General features: G+C 36.4%; 2 protein-coding genes across 5 annotated transcripts in view; both read left to right on the top strand.

The window, feature by feature from the left end:
- The window catches only part of Mtmr6 (Myotubularin related protein 6), a 110561-nt gene that overhangs the window by 75082 nt on the left and 19810 nt on the right, over window positions 1–15669 (top strand). For all 4 annotated transcript variants that reach the window (XM_089099237.1, XM_089099253.1, XM_089099245.1 and 1 more), the window contains 2 exons: window positions 10224–10358; window positions 12510–12642. In XM_089099237.1, coding sequence (XP_088955363.1) covers window positions 10224–10358; window positions 12510–12642 — 268 coding nt within the window. The remainder of the gene's footprint in view (window positions 1–10223; window positions 10359–12509; window positions 12643–15669) is intronic.
- On the top strand, window positions 5771–7981 carry LOC148954947 (eukaryotic translation initiation factor 4 gamma 1-like). The gene has a single exon (XM_089099270.1). It carries the CDS (start codon window positions 5771–5773, stop codon window positions 7979–7981), a length of 2211 nt encoding a protein of 736 aa, XP_088955396.1.

Below are 15669 nucleotides of genomic sequence, written 5' to 3'. Positions count from 1 at the left end.
GGTTTTTACTGAAAGTGTTGTCGTAGAAACTTCAAAAAGAGCTAATTCAATTGGAAATTTGAAGGGCTTGTGCACTTTTTAACAGTCGAAAGGGATTGGAAGGAAACTAACACCCCTTCCACGCCCACAATTTACCCAAACATATCCAATCAAAATTTTGAGATAGCCATTTTGTTCAACGTAGTTGAAAGATTTAGAAATTGTGTCTTTGAGGAGGACACTCCCCCCACAATCCTCAGGGTAAGGGTTGTAGTTTATTCCCTGGGGCCTATAAGCTTTTTACTGAAAGTGTTGTCGTAGAAACTTCAAAAAGAGCTCATTCAATTGGAAATTTGAGGGTTTGTGCCCTTTTTAATAGTCGAAAGTGATTGGAGGGCAACTAACACCCATTCCACGCCCACCATTTACCCAAACACATCCAATCAAAATTTTGAGATAGTCATTTTGTTTTACGTAGTTGAAAGATCTAGAAATTATGTCTTTCAGGATGACCCTTCCCCCATAATCCTCAGGGCAAGGGTTGTAGTTTATGCCCTGGGGCCATATAAGGTTTTTGCTGAAAGCATTGTCGTAGAAACTTCAAAAAGGGTTCATTTAATTGGAAATTCAAAGGGCTAGTGTCCTTTTTAATAGTCAAAAGTGATTGACTATTAAAAAGCCCCTCTCACGCCCACTATTTCCCAAAACACATCCAATCAAAATTTTGAGATAGCCATTTTGTTCAACAAGGTTGAAAGTTCTGGAAATTAATTCATTAAGGATGACAAACCCCCACAGCCCTCAGGGCAAGGGTTGTAAGCTATATCCTGGGGGCATATAAGGTTTTTATAGAAAGTGTTGTCGTAAAAACTTCAAAAAAGGCTCATTCAATTGGAAATTGAAATTACTAGTGCTCTTTTTAATAGTTGAAAGTGATTGGAGGGCAACTAGCTCTCCTCTCACGCTCGTCATTTCCCTAAACAGATGCTATCAAAATTTTGAGATACCTATTTTGTTCAACGCAGTTGAATGTTTTGGAAATTAGGTCTTTGAGGATTATAACCCCCTCAGAGCCCTCAGGGGAAGGGTTGTAAGCTATGCCCTGAAGAGATATAAGGTGTTTATAGAAAGTGTTGTCGTAGAAACTTCAAAAAGGGCTTACGTATTTGATTGAAAATTGGAAGGGCTAGGGCCCTTTTTAATAGTCGAAAGTGATTGGAGGGCAGCTAACCCCCTCCCACGCCTACCATGTTCCCAAACACATCCAATCATAATTTTGAGACAGCTATTTTGTTCAACGTAGTTGAAAGTCCTGGAAATTATGTCTTTGGGGATGACAAACCCTCCACACCCCTCAGGGCAAGGGTTGTAAGTTATGCCCTTGAGGCATATAAGGTTTTTATAGAAAGTGTTGTCGTACAATCTCCAAAAAAGGCTCATTCAATTGAAAAATGAAAGGGCTAGCGCCCTTTTTAATAGTCGAAAGTGATTGGAGAGCAACTAACCCCCCTCTCACGCCCACCCTTTCCCCAAATGCATGCAATAAAAATTTTGAAATATCTATTTTGTTCAGTGCAGTTGAAAGTTTTGGAAATTAGGTCTTTGAGGATGATACCCCCCCCCCTCACACCCCTCAGGGAAAGGGTTGTAAGTTATGCCCTTGGGGCATATGAGGTTTTTATAGATAGAGTTGTCATAGAAACTTCAAAAAAGGCTCATTAGATTGGAAGCTAAAAGCGCTAGTGCCCTTTTTAATAGTAGAAAGTGATTGGAGGGCAACAAACCCTTCTCTCACGCCCACCATTTCCCCAAACACATCCAATCAAAATATTGAGATATCCTGGAGAAATCTGGGGAATGTAAACAAGAAGGGTGTGTGAAAGTACAGGATGGTTGGCCCCCAGCCCCCCATTGCACTTCCTGACTGAAGGGCCAAAAAACGGAGATCAGCACCGCCGGTAGGGACTGTAAAGTCCAATGCTATATTCTTTACCTCTTTACTATTTTTTCAATGTAGTTGAGAGTTAAAGAAATTAGATCTTTAAGGATGACACCCCCCCCCCCCGCCCCCACAGCCCTTAAGGCAAAGGTTGTAAATTATCCCCTGGAGGCATATAACGTTTTTACAGAAAGCGGTGTTGAAACTTGAAAAAGGGCTCATTCGATTGGAAATTGAGAGAGCTAGTGCTCATTTTAATAGTCGAAAGTGATTGGAGGGCAACAAACCCCATTCTCACTTCCACCATTTCCGCAAACATATCCAATCAAAGTTTCGAGATAATCATTTTGTTCAATATAGTTTAAAGTTCTGGAAATTAGGTCGTTGAGGATGACAACACCTCCCCCACAGCCCTCAGGGGAAGGATTGTAAGTTATGCCCTGGGGGCATATGAGGTTTTTATAGACAGTGTTGTCTTAGAAACAACACTTTCCCAAAAATGGAAAACATAATTTTTGGAAATTATATTTTTGAGTATGGCAACCCCCCCCCAGCGCTCAGGGCTAAGGTTGTAAGTTATGCCCCGTGGGCATATAAGGTTTTTATAGCATGCGTTGTCGTAGAAACTTCAAAAAGGGCTCATTCAATTGGGAATTGAGAAACCTGTTGCCTTTATTATTAGTCAAAAGCGATCGGAGGGTGAATGCCTACCCCACGCCCATCATTTCCCTAAACACTTCCGATCAAAATTTTAATATAGCCACTTTTAACGTAGTTGAAGGGTCCGGAAATTATGTTTTTGAGTATGACAATCCCCCCACAGCCCTAAGGGCTATGATTGTAAGTTATGCCCTGGGGGCATATAATGTTTTTATAGAAAGCGTTGTCGTAAAAACCTCAAAAAGGGGTCATTGGATTGGAAATTGAGAGGGCTATTGTCCTTTTTAATAGTCGAAAGTAATCGGAGGGAGAATCACCCCCTCCCATGCCCATCATTTTCCCAAACATTTTGATATGGCCATTCTGTTCAACGTAGTTGAAAAATCTGGAAATTATGTCTTTGAGGATGGCAACCCTCCCCTATCGCCCTCAGGACAAGGGTCCTGAGTTTTGCCCATGGGGCATATGAGGTCTTTATAGAAAGTTTTTCGCAGAAGCTTCAAAAAGGGGTCATTTGATTGGAAATTGAGAGGACTAGTGCTTTTTTTATTAGTCGAAAGTGATTATAGGTCAAATGCCCCCCCCCCCGCTTCATGCCCATCATTTTCCCAAACACTTACAATGAAAATTTTGAGATGGTCATTTTGTTGAGTGTATCAGAAAGGTCTGTAAATTATGTTTTTGAGGATAAAAAATCCCCCCAGCCCTCAGGGCAAGGTTTTGTAAGTTATGCCCTGGGGACAAGTTCGTTGTCCCCAGGAAAGTTCGTTGAAAGTTTGTTGAACTTTCAACGTTGTTGAAAGTTCTGGAAATGATTTCTTTGAGGATGGCAACCCTCCCCTATAGCCCTCCTGACAAGGGTCCTAAGTTGTGCCCTTGGGGCATATGAGGTCTTTATAGAAAGTTTTGTCATAGAAGCTTCAAAAAGAGCTCATTCGATTGGAAATTGAGAGGACTAGTGCCTTTTTTATTAGTAGAAAGTGATCAGAGATCAAATGCCCCCGCCCCCCCCCCCCACTTTGAGCCCATCATTTTCCCCAAACACTTACAATCAAAATTTTGAGATAGCCATTTTGTCCAGCGTATCAGAAAGGTCTGGAAATTATGTTATTGAGGATAAAAAATCCTCCTAGCCCTCAGGGCAAGGGTTGAGAGTTATGCCCTGGGGACATTTAAGTTTTTTGAAAAAAAATAAAAAACTCCATCAAACCAAAAATGAACAAAAATAGAATCAAATAATCTATCAAGCATACAACTACCATAAATCAGTATCAATAAATAAATGCAACCCAAAACGAACAGAAATTAAAATAAATAACAGATTCAAACTCAAAACGAGCAGAAATTAATATGAGTTGGGTTCTAAACCCTATGCTTTCTAAAAGCCAGAAAATAATTTGTACTTTACTCAAAAAATTCTTTTAAATGTTATCGCTTTTATAACTTTTGACTTACTTGACTTTACTTGACTTCTTTAAAGAGGTCTTACGTCCAGTATTGTCAAACATTCCATCAAGATTTAATTTATTATGCAATAAAAAACAGGCACATCCATCTCACTAATATTTTTCCTTTCGTTTTAATTTAATATTTACCACCCAACGACTGCGTTCGAATATATTCGATCGAACTAAAACAGTCAGGATTCTTTTTTATTTATGTTATTGCAAAAAACGGAATTTTGATGAAAAATGGGTATATAATTGTTATAAGTATAATAAAGACAATTCTTCAACTGTGGAATTTTTATTTTAGATTTTTGTATGTTTCTAAACGAATTCTAAAGCTATATATTTTCATATGCATATTGTTATGCATATTGTTACCTAATAAATAAATCATCAAAAACGTTTATTTTTCCTTCTTTTGTATTTATATGCCAGGAAACACGCCATCATGAATGGGGTCGTGAATGAGAAAAGTTTAAAAAGCCCTGATTTATCTAAATTGCAGCTTTGATTAAAAAAATACGCGCTTAATAAGACTTGAACCCTTACTCTTCGAATAGTGGTCCCACGCATTAACGACTGAACCAACAAAGTTTAAGTATAGAAGTTGTGCTCGCTAGTAGCTCCTTGATATTTGAGAGATAAATATTTAATTGGACAAATAGTGCTTAATTAAAAAGGCTTTTTTGAGAGATCACTTGAGGAAAAGGAGATGTGATAGAAAATAATAAGACAATATTGATTGGTGTATGTCCTAACCTCAGTCCTAGTCCAGTTTAGAACAAACATGAACAGCGAATTCGTTTTTTTTTTCTTGTTTTCTTTAATTTTTGCTCTAGAAAGGAAATTTAGAGGAGTAATGGAAATATTAAAGAAAAGGATTGAGATTTGGTAGAAAAAAGAAGGGTAAGGTCAGGGCCGGATTTAAAGCTTTGGCGGTTCTAGGCCCAAGTGTTTTTGCCGTTCAGTTTTTGCGAGATTTTCAGTGAAATCTCCGAAAATTTGAAAATAGTAGAAACACTGAACAGACCGCAACTGATGAGTCAAATGTAATGAAAGAGAGAGGTGATACAAAACTCTCTGCCATTCTAGGAGACATCTGACAGTTTGTAAATGACCACGGACCTCTTGTTGTTTTAATACTATTTTTTTGTAAATAGGCAGCGCGGTGGGGGAGTGCAACTGACACTTTGACGATAAATCACATCAGTCCAGTTTTCCTTAAGAAAAAAATTCCTCAGTGATAAGTTACTGCGCCCCCTGGCATTGTGTGCCCCTAGGCCTGAGCCTGGTGGGTCGATTGGTAAATCTGGCCTGGGTATTTTATGAGAAAATTCGGATAACAGATCATATCATAATAAGAGAGTAAGATCTAGTAACGTAATTTAATGTCTATATTTGTCTTTCTGAAAGTAAATAAGTTATAAAATTTAAACAATGTTTTTTCAGTCATTATCACGGCTCTCTCTTTTTAAATATTAGATTATTTGTAAAAGCTTCATTAGAGAACCGTAGACGTAGCTCTTAGGTATACCTTGGCATTTTCAAATTATATTCTTAGTTTGCATACAGCATGGCAGTAGTGTTAATGTGACGTCATTTTAGTTTTGAAGACATTTCAAATTCCATGAACATCATAGCAGCGTGTGACGTCAGCAAAAAAATGACGTCACTTTCCAAAGAAATAAAGCTTGTGGTTCCCCATGAAATCAGTTAGTTGAAAACAAGTGTTCAAAAAGTAAAGATGATTTTTAGAAGTTTTGCAATTTCTGCTTCTATTGCGTGTACTGGAATCTCAATTTGGTTCGCTGTCAGAAAATGTAGACGATTCAGTGCCAATGATGTTACTGTTCCATTACCTTCAGAAAATGAAGAGGCTGAAGTATCTTTTCGCTCAGCATTAATCTCACATATTCCATCGAATCCAGTTACGCCCGTCGACATTGTCCCTGCTGTTGTGATTGAGCCCTTTCGAGCTCCTGAAATATTTGTGGCTGCATCAGAGGAGTCAGTTTCAAAGCTCCATAGTTTTAATGATGAACCACATATAGAAGAAAAGAAAGAAGAACCAGCCTCAGAGATTGATATAGAAGAGCCCTGTCCAATGTCTGTCGAAGATATTAAATCACCTATAGCAGAAAATGAAGAGACTGAAGGACCTTCTAGCCCAGTATTAAACTCAACAATTTCGTCTAATCTGGTGGTGAGCGTCGTGAGTGTTGATATATTAGTCCCTACTGTTGTCGCTGAGCCCTTTCAAGTCCCTGAAGCATCAAAAAATACGAATCTTGAACCAGATATAGGAAAAGAGAAAGAATCTAAGTTTTCCGATGACTTCATGCTGAAACTTCCACTTCCTGAAATCAAAAAGCAGGAAACTCTATCTGTAAGGTTAATGTATCCTTATGAAGAAGGTCAGTGGAGTCCTTTAAATCCCGGAGGCAAGAGGAGATACGATAGAGAATTTTTGAAAAAGATACAAGATTCCCCGTTGGCCAAAATATCTCCTGATATCCCAGCTGAGATCGTGAAAGACCGTGGTAATCGGAATCAAGGACAGAATCCGATGCATAATCGTCATGACCCCGCAGGAGTAGATCTTTGCTCTCCCATGCAAGAAGGTAGAACCCCTATGGTGATAAATATTCCTGTTGCTCAGTCTTGTTCCACTTTGAAGTTCGGTGTTGCTGCAACTCAAAAACTTGATAAAGTCTGGGTTCCTCGCAGCATTGCCAAGAGGAAAGTCACTGATCTTGAAGAACAAAAGAAAGTCACTGATCTTGAAGAGCAGAAGACAATTGATATAAAGAAGTCAATGAAAGGTAAACTGAATAGATTGACGCCTGAAAATTTTGAAAAAGTTTCCCAAGACATTTGGGCTATAGAGGTTGATACAGAGGAACGATTAAGGGCTATAATTGAAATCTTCTTTGACAAGGTAGTTCGTGACCAAAAGTATGCTCCCATATACGCTGAGCTTTGTAAAGGGATGGTAGAGAAGGAAGTGCCCTCGGCCAGTGGAACAGCAAAAATCGGTTTTCGGAAGCTTCTTCTCGACAGATGTCTGGAGAATTTAGAAAAGGCGAAGAAGGAAGAACAAGCAATTCTTTCTATAGAAAAAGCCATTCAAGAAGCTGGTACCGAAGAAAAAAAGAAAAAATTACAATCAGACCTGATCGATAAAGAATTTAAAGCAAAAGATTTTGTGAGAGGAAATTGCGAATTTATTGGTGAATTATTCATTCGTGAGATGGTGAGCGAAAAAACCTTGAATGAATGTATTTCTAAGCTCCTTAAATCTCGTGATGAGGAAGGACTGAATTGCCTTTGCAAATTGATTTCTACGATAGGTAAAAAATATGAAGAAAAAAGAGCAATGGCTGAATCAAAATGTAGGAGAAAGCAATTGCAGATACAGCAGACAAAACTCGATGAATGTCTTGACGAAATGAGAAATTTGAGACTAAACGAAGGTTTGTCACCGTGTATTCGATTCCTCATTATGAACGTTTTAGATCTAAAGAGGAATCGATGGGTGCCACGAAGACAAGAAGAAGGACCAAAAACAATGGCTGAAATTCGTGGGGAAGTGCCAAAAGAACGATTAAAAAAAGAACAAAAAGAAAGGCCCGAAAAAGAAGTCCTTTTGCAAGAAGGTATTATCAAACAGCGTCAGATGGGCTATTCATCGCAAAGACGAGATGGCGGACAGGGCGATGAAAGAAAAAAATCTATGTCAGCTGTTGATGACGAAGGTTGGCAAATTTACCAAGGGAAGAAAGGCCTACGTACTGGCCAGGATCAGTCTTCTTTTTACCGTCCTGCTCCAAGGACGACTAAGGAACCGCAAGTAAAGGAAATGGGACCAGCCAATCGGTGGAGTAAAAGGACGGGCTTGGCTCTAGCGGCAGTACAAATACGTGGTGGAAGATTCTCAGCATTATTAGATGATTAAGGTCCCTGTGTGTCTAGTTATAAATGTGACAAATATTAGACTCCTTGTTCTTTTTATTAGTTTATAAAATCTGGGTTTCACCAAAGGAAGGTTCACCTTTAAGCCTACCTCAAGCATCGCATCCTCAACGAAGAGATAATGCTTGTAAAAAGTTTTCATCTCAATCTAGAAATTAACTTTATCGAAGGAATCAAGTACAGAGGACGAAATTGCGGGGCTCAAGAACGTTTTTCATCAGACCAAAAAAGCTTACCTTGATTTGTTCAGAGATGTTGGTGTATGATGTAAATTTTGGCTTTGTTGTGTATAATCTAAATTTTAATGTTTACTGTGCTACCAATAAAATCTGTTACCTGGAATCTTAAGAGTTTTCTTGAACCCTATTGTACATGTTAGGATTTACAAAGATATATATTAATCATAGTGAAACACAAACAATAGGATAAATATGATATAATTAAATGTATTCCTTAAAGAAGTAAATAACCATAATTTTATATCTATTATCTGTCCCTGCTTAGTTGTAATTAATTAAAAAAAAACTTTTTCCACACAAATAATTGTTAAAAAAAAATTAAAAAACTCCATTAAACTAAAAATGAACAAAAATAGAATCAAAAAATCAACCAAGCGTACAACTACCACAAATCGGTATCAATAAATAAATGAAATCCCAAACCAACAGAAATTAAAATAAATAACAGAGTCAAACTCAAAACGAGCAGAAATTAATATGAGTAGGGTTCTAAACCCCCGTGCTCTAAAAGCCAGAATATAATTTGTACTTTATTGAAAAAAAATTCGAATGAATTTACAGAAAAAAAATCTGTATTATTAGATTAATGCGTATGCACTGAAATTTGGTCCTTAAAATATTAATCAATTTGTAATTTCTTAAAGTTGTAAGAGAAAAAACGCTTAAAAGAATTTTTTTTCACTAAAGTATGAATTATATTTTTACCTAAAATGTATGAAAGAACCTGGAATTTTCCGCCAAACTTTTTTAGACTCGAAATTAATTTTAAAAGTTGCCAACCTTTCAATTTTTGTGGACTTATCATCCTATTTAGCGTATTTATTTACGTATTTTTACGTCATTCTCTTGTATAAATTTTGTCCTAGTGCTAATGGTAAAAGTTCCCTTCCACTTTTGTGAACCAGCATTTCAAATTGCACCCTCTCTCCTGCAAATATTTTTTTAACATTCATAAGTGGTTCGACAAGCAGCTGAATTGAACCTCAAACCAAAGAGAAAAAGAGACATTACTTCCCAGTTATACCGTGGTAGAAAGTGTGTCTTATTTTCATTGGTTTACGCCTGCGGTCTGTTTATATAGGCATATAATATTGCTCTCTGGACGTATGCCAGAGGAGAAAGCCAATAACCCTGTCTTTTGAAAGCCAGATTGGAGCCTTGGTTAAATTTTGAGCCAGTAAAATATACGGAAAATAAACTTTCATCTCATTAATTCCCCTCTGTGAAACTTCTTCCAGTAAGAAAAAAACAACGTTTTTACGTTTTTAACGTTTTAATAGCCCAGCAGTTGCTCACCGACTCGCTCTTGCTCTTGTCTGGTTTATTTAATTGTGGTAAGAGGAAACAAGTTTGTCGCCTTTATTTTAAATTTACAGAGTATTTCATGGAACTCCCAACATGGACAAGTAACTCCTCCCTGCAGAGAAAGTATTGGTAAGTACCCTCACCTGGAATTATTGAGAAGCGTACTCGTGATTTTTCTGCGGAATACCAAGAGTCTTCCCATCTGTGGTTATTTTTGTTTGTCCTCTGTTCATAGCTGTCGAAGTGAATTTTTCTTTTTGATGTTTCTTTTTGTTTTTCTTGTTTTTACTCTATCTTTTTTGGGCATGCCCAAAAAAGTTTTTGTTCTATTCGACTACTTACATTTAAAATAAAGGAATAAGTAAAAAAAACTTTACAAGTGAGTTCTCTGTTTCTCTGTGTTCAAATCTATTTATTTAGCACTTTCAAGGAGACCTTCCATTGTAAGTGTTATTCTTCACCTTTTTTTGTAAAGGAAGGAAGGCAGTCCGTGTTCAAGGAGGTCCGTGTGTCTCCGCGTTTCAAAGAACACATGGTCAAGGTATTTGATTTACGATTTAGTTTTTGTTTGCTTGTCGTTTCTACGATCCTCATATTCTACTTTTATTTTCACTTTTTTTCTTCTTTTCTTGAATAAATTCTATTCTTTCTTTTAATGAATAAATTCTATTAATTTTCTAGGCTGCGCTTTGTCGTTGCAGTCAACCATTGTCAGGCTTTAGTGCCAGATGCCTAGAAGATGAACAGCTTATGGCGTCTATTCTCCAAGCCAATCCTAGAACAAGATTCATGTATGTAGTGGACACTAGGCCAAGGGTATGTAAGACATGTCTCAACATCTTGGCCATGCAAAGCAAAAACGTGTTAATGGAGCCATAAATTTGCTCCTTTATAAGATAAAAAAAATTGCATAAATTTTACTATTTTTGTGTTTATAATTATTATTATTGATTTATTTTATAATCTTAAACCATGAAAAGTCGAATAAAAAACGCATAATAGTATTTTGGTTGATATAGCTCTTCAAAAAACCATACATTGCATGGGTACCGAGCATTACGTAGTTTGATTTTTATCGTCTAGTCCAAAACGTCTACATTTTGGGTTGGGCTTCAGATCATTCTGGCTTTCTTCTTTTCGATGCAATTCTTACTTGTTCTTTTGTCGCTGCGTCCGACAGTCAGTAATCGTCGATGCTAGTCGTGTCTAACGCCAACTCTATCGATAGTCACGTAGCGTTACGCATTACTTAAATTTTGTTCCAGATTTTTATTAGTTTGGGTTCTTGTTCTCTTTCCGATTCTAGTTTTTGCTGATTATTCATGGCTTTTCTTGCAATAGTTTATTAGCAAAACAGATTCAGCTATCTGTTACTGTTTTATTTGTTATCTGAGCGCTTTTCTGAATGGATGCTACGTAGTCTTCACAAAAAAAACTCTTGTGCGCAATGATATCTTCTGCCATGTGCTGGAAAGCATTATTATTATTGTTATTTTTATTATAATTATGGGTAATCTCGCAAACCTGAGTCGAGGCTTAGGCCACGAAGGTCTGTTACTTCCACACCAAAAATGAGGAAGATAATAATATAGCCCTTGGAGGCAAGGGCATATCCAGGATTTTTGTTGGGGGGGGGGGGTAATTTTTCTGGGGCTTTTACAAAAACTTTAAAAAGCACATAAAAATTTATTTATGTGTATTTTTGTTGCGTTTTTACAAGTCGGACAAAAAGGTTTGGGCGGGGAAGGGTTCAAACCCTGTACTCCCTGCGGATATGACATTGGCTATAGGTGTCCCATCGGGTGTGGTATTTAAAGATAAGGCTTGCCTATCACTTTTTATCCATTTTAGACGTAACTGTTATGACAAGAAAACGTTTCCAATCTAACATAACACGCCAAAAAAAAAATTTGAAAAAAACAGCTGTTTAAAAGTCTGAGCTATATCACTTCCTGAAATCTCTATTGAGTTGCATGTTTAAGCTGTAAAGTTATGTACCAATTACCAATGAGACCAAAAAAAAAATTGTCCCTGGACCCATTTTAGGTCTATTAATACCCGGAAACAACAAACATCTTTACATTTTTCTTTTGATTGTTTCAAAACTATGCAATTTGCAGAACAAAACTACATTTTGTTACAACACTAAACGACTTTTTATTATTTTTTAGTTTTAAAAGTCGTATTTTAATGTAAGTTTTTGTTTTATATTTTCATTTGTGTTATGCTGAGGAAAACCCATGGACATAGGGTTGAAATATTCATTTAAAGTTTGGAATTATGCTGGCTTATGAAAAAAAAAATCCCTATTATTCTACTTGTTATTTGTTGTTGATTTTTTTTTTTTTTTTTTTTTTATTTGGCACCCCCTGCTACCAAAAAATGCTTAAATGCAACCAAAATTTAAATTAATATTTAGACCCTATGTCCATGGGCCGTCCTCAGCACAAAACAAATGAAAATGTAAAGAAGAAATTAACATCAAAAAACGACTTTTTTATTTTTAAAAGTCGTATTTTAATGTAAGTTTTTCTTTTGTATTTTCATTTGTGGTAAGCTGAGGACCTGGACATAGGCTCGAAGTATTCATTAAAAGTTTGGAAATCCGCAGCCTTACGAAAAAAATTCTCTATTATTCTAATTGTTATTTGTTGTTTATATTTGTTGCTGATTTTCTTATTATTTTTTTTAATATTATTATTTGGCACTCGCTACTACCGAAAAATGGTTAACTGCTTACGGAAGTATTCTTATTGAAACTCGAATTCCCGATTTTTCCTAATCAAGCTACATGGCTGTGTAAGTCTCCACTTAACCAATTCATACAATCAAATTTCATTTTAACGTAGCAGCTTAAACCTGTCAAAAGTTGAATAGACATTGTTGATAAACAGATATTATCCTGCTATACAATTCTCAATCAGGAAATACTTTTTAATTCTCAGACAAGTGTTTTCCTTTATCTAGATTAATGCAATGGCAAACAGAGCTGCTGGAAAAGGATATGAAAATGAAGCTCATTACAGTGATATCAAATTTATGTTTTTTGGAATAGAAAACATTCACGTGATGAGGAGCAGTTTGAATAAGCTTTCTGAAAGTGAGCACCTGTTCCCTTATTTTGATTTATCTCTTTTTATGACTCTTAAATCTATGTGTGGGCTTGTGAAGCCGTGTGAAGTTGTGAAGCCGTGTTTTTCCTCATTTTATCGGGAAAATGGAGCTATATTTTTAAAATATTGACAATCTTTTAAATAACTGCTAGGTTACGTTTATACTGAGTAGGCAAAAAGTTGTTGGAAAACCAAAAATAAGACCGAGTGTCAGTTTTCCATAAGGCAGACTCAGACGCGTTTGTGTATTATTATATTATTTTTGCTGAATAATTTTGAAACTACAATTTTCGTACTCGGAATCAGCAAGAAAAGTTCTTTTATCACTCATAAGGAGAAAATTAAAAAAAAAGAATTTTGGCTGGCCTAACCCCTAAAAAACAACTACAACAACACTTTCCAGAAAACCCATTAGAAAACCAAAAAATAATTGGTATATATCGATTTTTCTGTTCCTTGTGGATCCCCTTTTCGCTTAAAAGATGGTTCTGTTCTCAGGCAAAGAACTCCTTTTTTTCTAACCATCTCCCCCCCCCCCGCCTTCTTAAAAATATTGCACAGGCATGTCCCCGTGGAACCTCTATCCTAAAATAGCTGTATATATTCTAAATAACTAATAAACTAATGACTTCATTGAAATACTTGTTGCATAGAAAGGCAGGTATGTATTGGCATGTGAATTTTATGCCTAGAAGGACAGGCTAAGTGGCCCTGCTATTCTTCAGCACGCTAGAACTGCAGGAGCTTCTTTTCTTCTTGTTTTTAAATTTAAATCCTTGATTTGTTTGTTTATGCCTACTTTGCCCTGCGGCAGCTTGATTTTGGGGCGCAAATTTTTGTTGTGCTATTTAATTTTTCGATTCTACGCGATAAATTCATTAGTGGATTGAATGAATATCACTTACCTCCTCCCCGATGCTTTTGCTGCAAAAACACCTTTCTAATTTAACATAAATAGTTTTTTTCTCTTCAGGGCTATGTCTGTGTAAAAATAAAAATAAAAACTTATACCAAGGTGTGCTATAGCGTGTATTGCTCGCTAAAAAGCTTTTTAATTTTTGATGAGACGTTAAAAAAAGTTTTCAATATATAAAAATGGCAAACACTTGTACAAATAAATTATAGAGTCACTGATAGAACTGTCCTCAATGTATAGGGGGGGGGGGGAAATAAGGCTAAAAAAATTTGACACTATGCCTGGGCTTAGGGTATGAATTTTAGCTGTTTAAATTTTCGTTTCTTTTTTTCATCCCTTTTTAGTTTTACTTTAATTTTGTATGAAAATGACAACCTGATTTGTGGTGAGCGGTAAGCATAGTTTAAGTAGAATCAAATTGCTCGAACACTGACTCATAAGTGTCTCTCTCTCTCTCTCTCTCCCTCCTTTTTGATGTGGCTGCTGAAAAATGATTTTATACCCGAAGCTGATACATTTTAGATTTGTGTCTTTATTGCGTATGGCCTGGTTTTGTGTTCTGGCTTTGAGTAATTTTAATTTAATGCATCAATAATTTTTCTTTTTTGGTAGAAATCCGCTGTTTAAGGCTACTCCCCCTAAATTTTTGGACTTAAGACTATAAATTTTGCTTTACTACCATGATGCTGCAGTCTGCCTCCGACCCTTTATTTTATACCTCCTAACGATTATCTGAAGACCCCTCCTTGTGGTCACCCTCCCGGAATGTCTAGTGAAAATTCTCTTAAAGTTTGAAAAAACTGAATATTTTGGTCTAGAAATATCCCACTTTTTAAAAAGAGGAGTCGCTTCCTACTACAATCTTATATTATAGTCCCATGAAACACTGGATTGCAGTTCAGTTTCTTGCTGGGAATTCACTCTAGCTATGTCTTCTTTTGTCTATTGCTAAAGTCGTAGAAATCATATAAAAGTTGCAATTTTTGGGATGGGGCTGCAGCATGAGTTCGAAGAGGTTTCCCTCAGAAAGGATTGAACATGGAAGACACTGTTTTTTTCACCCCTGATCCGTCACTTTGGCGAAATCCTGTGAATTATAATTCTGAAGACCGGATTAGAGTGCGCCTGCGCCTCGACCTTCAAACCGTTAATCTTAATTTTTATCATGCGAGTATTCCTATATTATCTTTAATATTTGTTGTTGTTTTTAAATTACAGCAGGCATTGAATGAACTATTGTTGTTGAATCTTCTAGGTTCTTATCCCCTTTTTCCAGCTTGTGAATTAAAAGACCCGATTATCAAGATATTTTCAAGAGAAACTGCCTACGGATTGTTTTGGGTACCCGACTGACTGACCGTAATTCAAACAATAGATTGTACAAAAATTGTGGTTCAATCTCTCTTTCTAGGGCTATAATGGGATGTCTAGGGCATGTTCTGGGGATGAAGTATGACAGATTGCCAAAGATTCTCCATTTTGGCCAACCGTCTAGGGCTAAACGGAAAGCAGGTTGTCGTCGGTTGGGTTGGGAGGATGTCGTAAGGAAATATTTAAGGGAAATGGGAACTCCCTGGGAAGGTGTAAAGAGGGAGGTTCTGAATAGATTCGGATGGAGGAGGAGCGTGCTCGGCTGTGTTTACCTCAGGTGGCTTGGTGCTGTGGTGAGTTTCTAGTAATAGCAGATTATCAGAACGTTTTTGATGTAAAATGACACTTCTACCATCAGTGATGTTATCGCTAGATGTTACTGATACCTAGAAATCCAATATTCAGACATCCAATCGATGTAGCTGAAAATAACCCATAGTGACGCTAACGCTTCAATTCAACTAGAACTTAACATAATTAAAATACCCCCCCCCCCTGGAAAAAGGAATTTATTGAAAATAACCTCCAATTGAACTATATAAAATTATTAAGACATAATATGATAAAGGTGTGACAGAATAAAATATAACATAAGAAATATTGCCTAATATTCCAAATATAAACAATAAATATAAAATATAATGCAAAAAACATAATGAGATTAATAGAATTACGCGTTATTTGATATAAGTAAAACCGCACATATATCAAAAAGATTTTTTATATC

This window comes from Artemia sp. Qi Xiang Cuo, chromosome 2 (assembly GCF_049724085.1).
Source record: "Artemia sp. Qi Xiang Cuo chromosome 2, ASM4972408v1, whole genome shotgun sequence".
Classification (NCBI taxonomy): domain Eukaryota; kingdom Metazoa; phylum Arthropoda; class Branchiopoda; order Anostraca; family Artemiidae; genus Artemia; species Artemia sp. Qi Xiang Cuo.
The sequence above is the reverse complement of the archived record's forward strand: the minus strand, read 5'-3'. Positions and strand labels throughout refer to the sequence as shown.

What these genes read in the sequence shown, in the direction of transcription:
- LOC148954947 (XM_089099270.1), top strand. Translation starts at nt 5,771, where the DNA reads ATGATTTTTAGAAGTTTTGCAATTTCTGCTTCTATTGCGTGTACTGGA.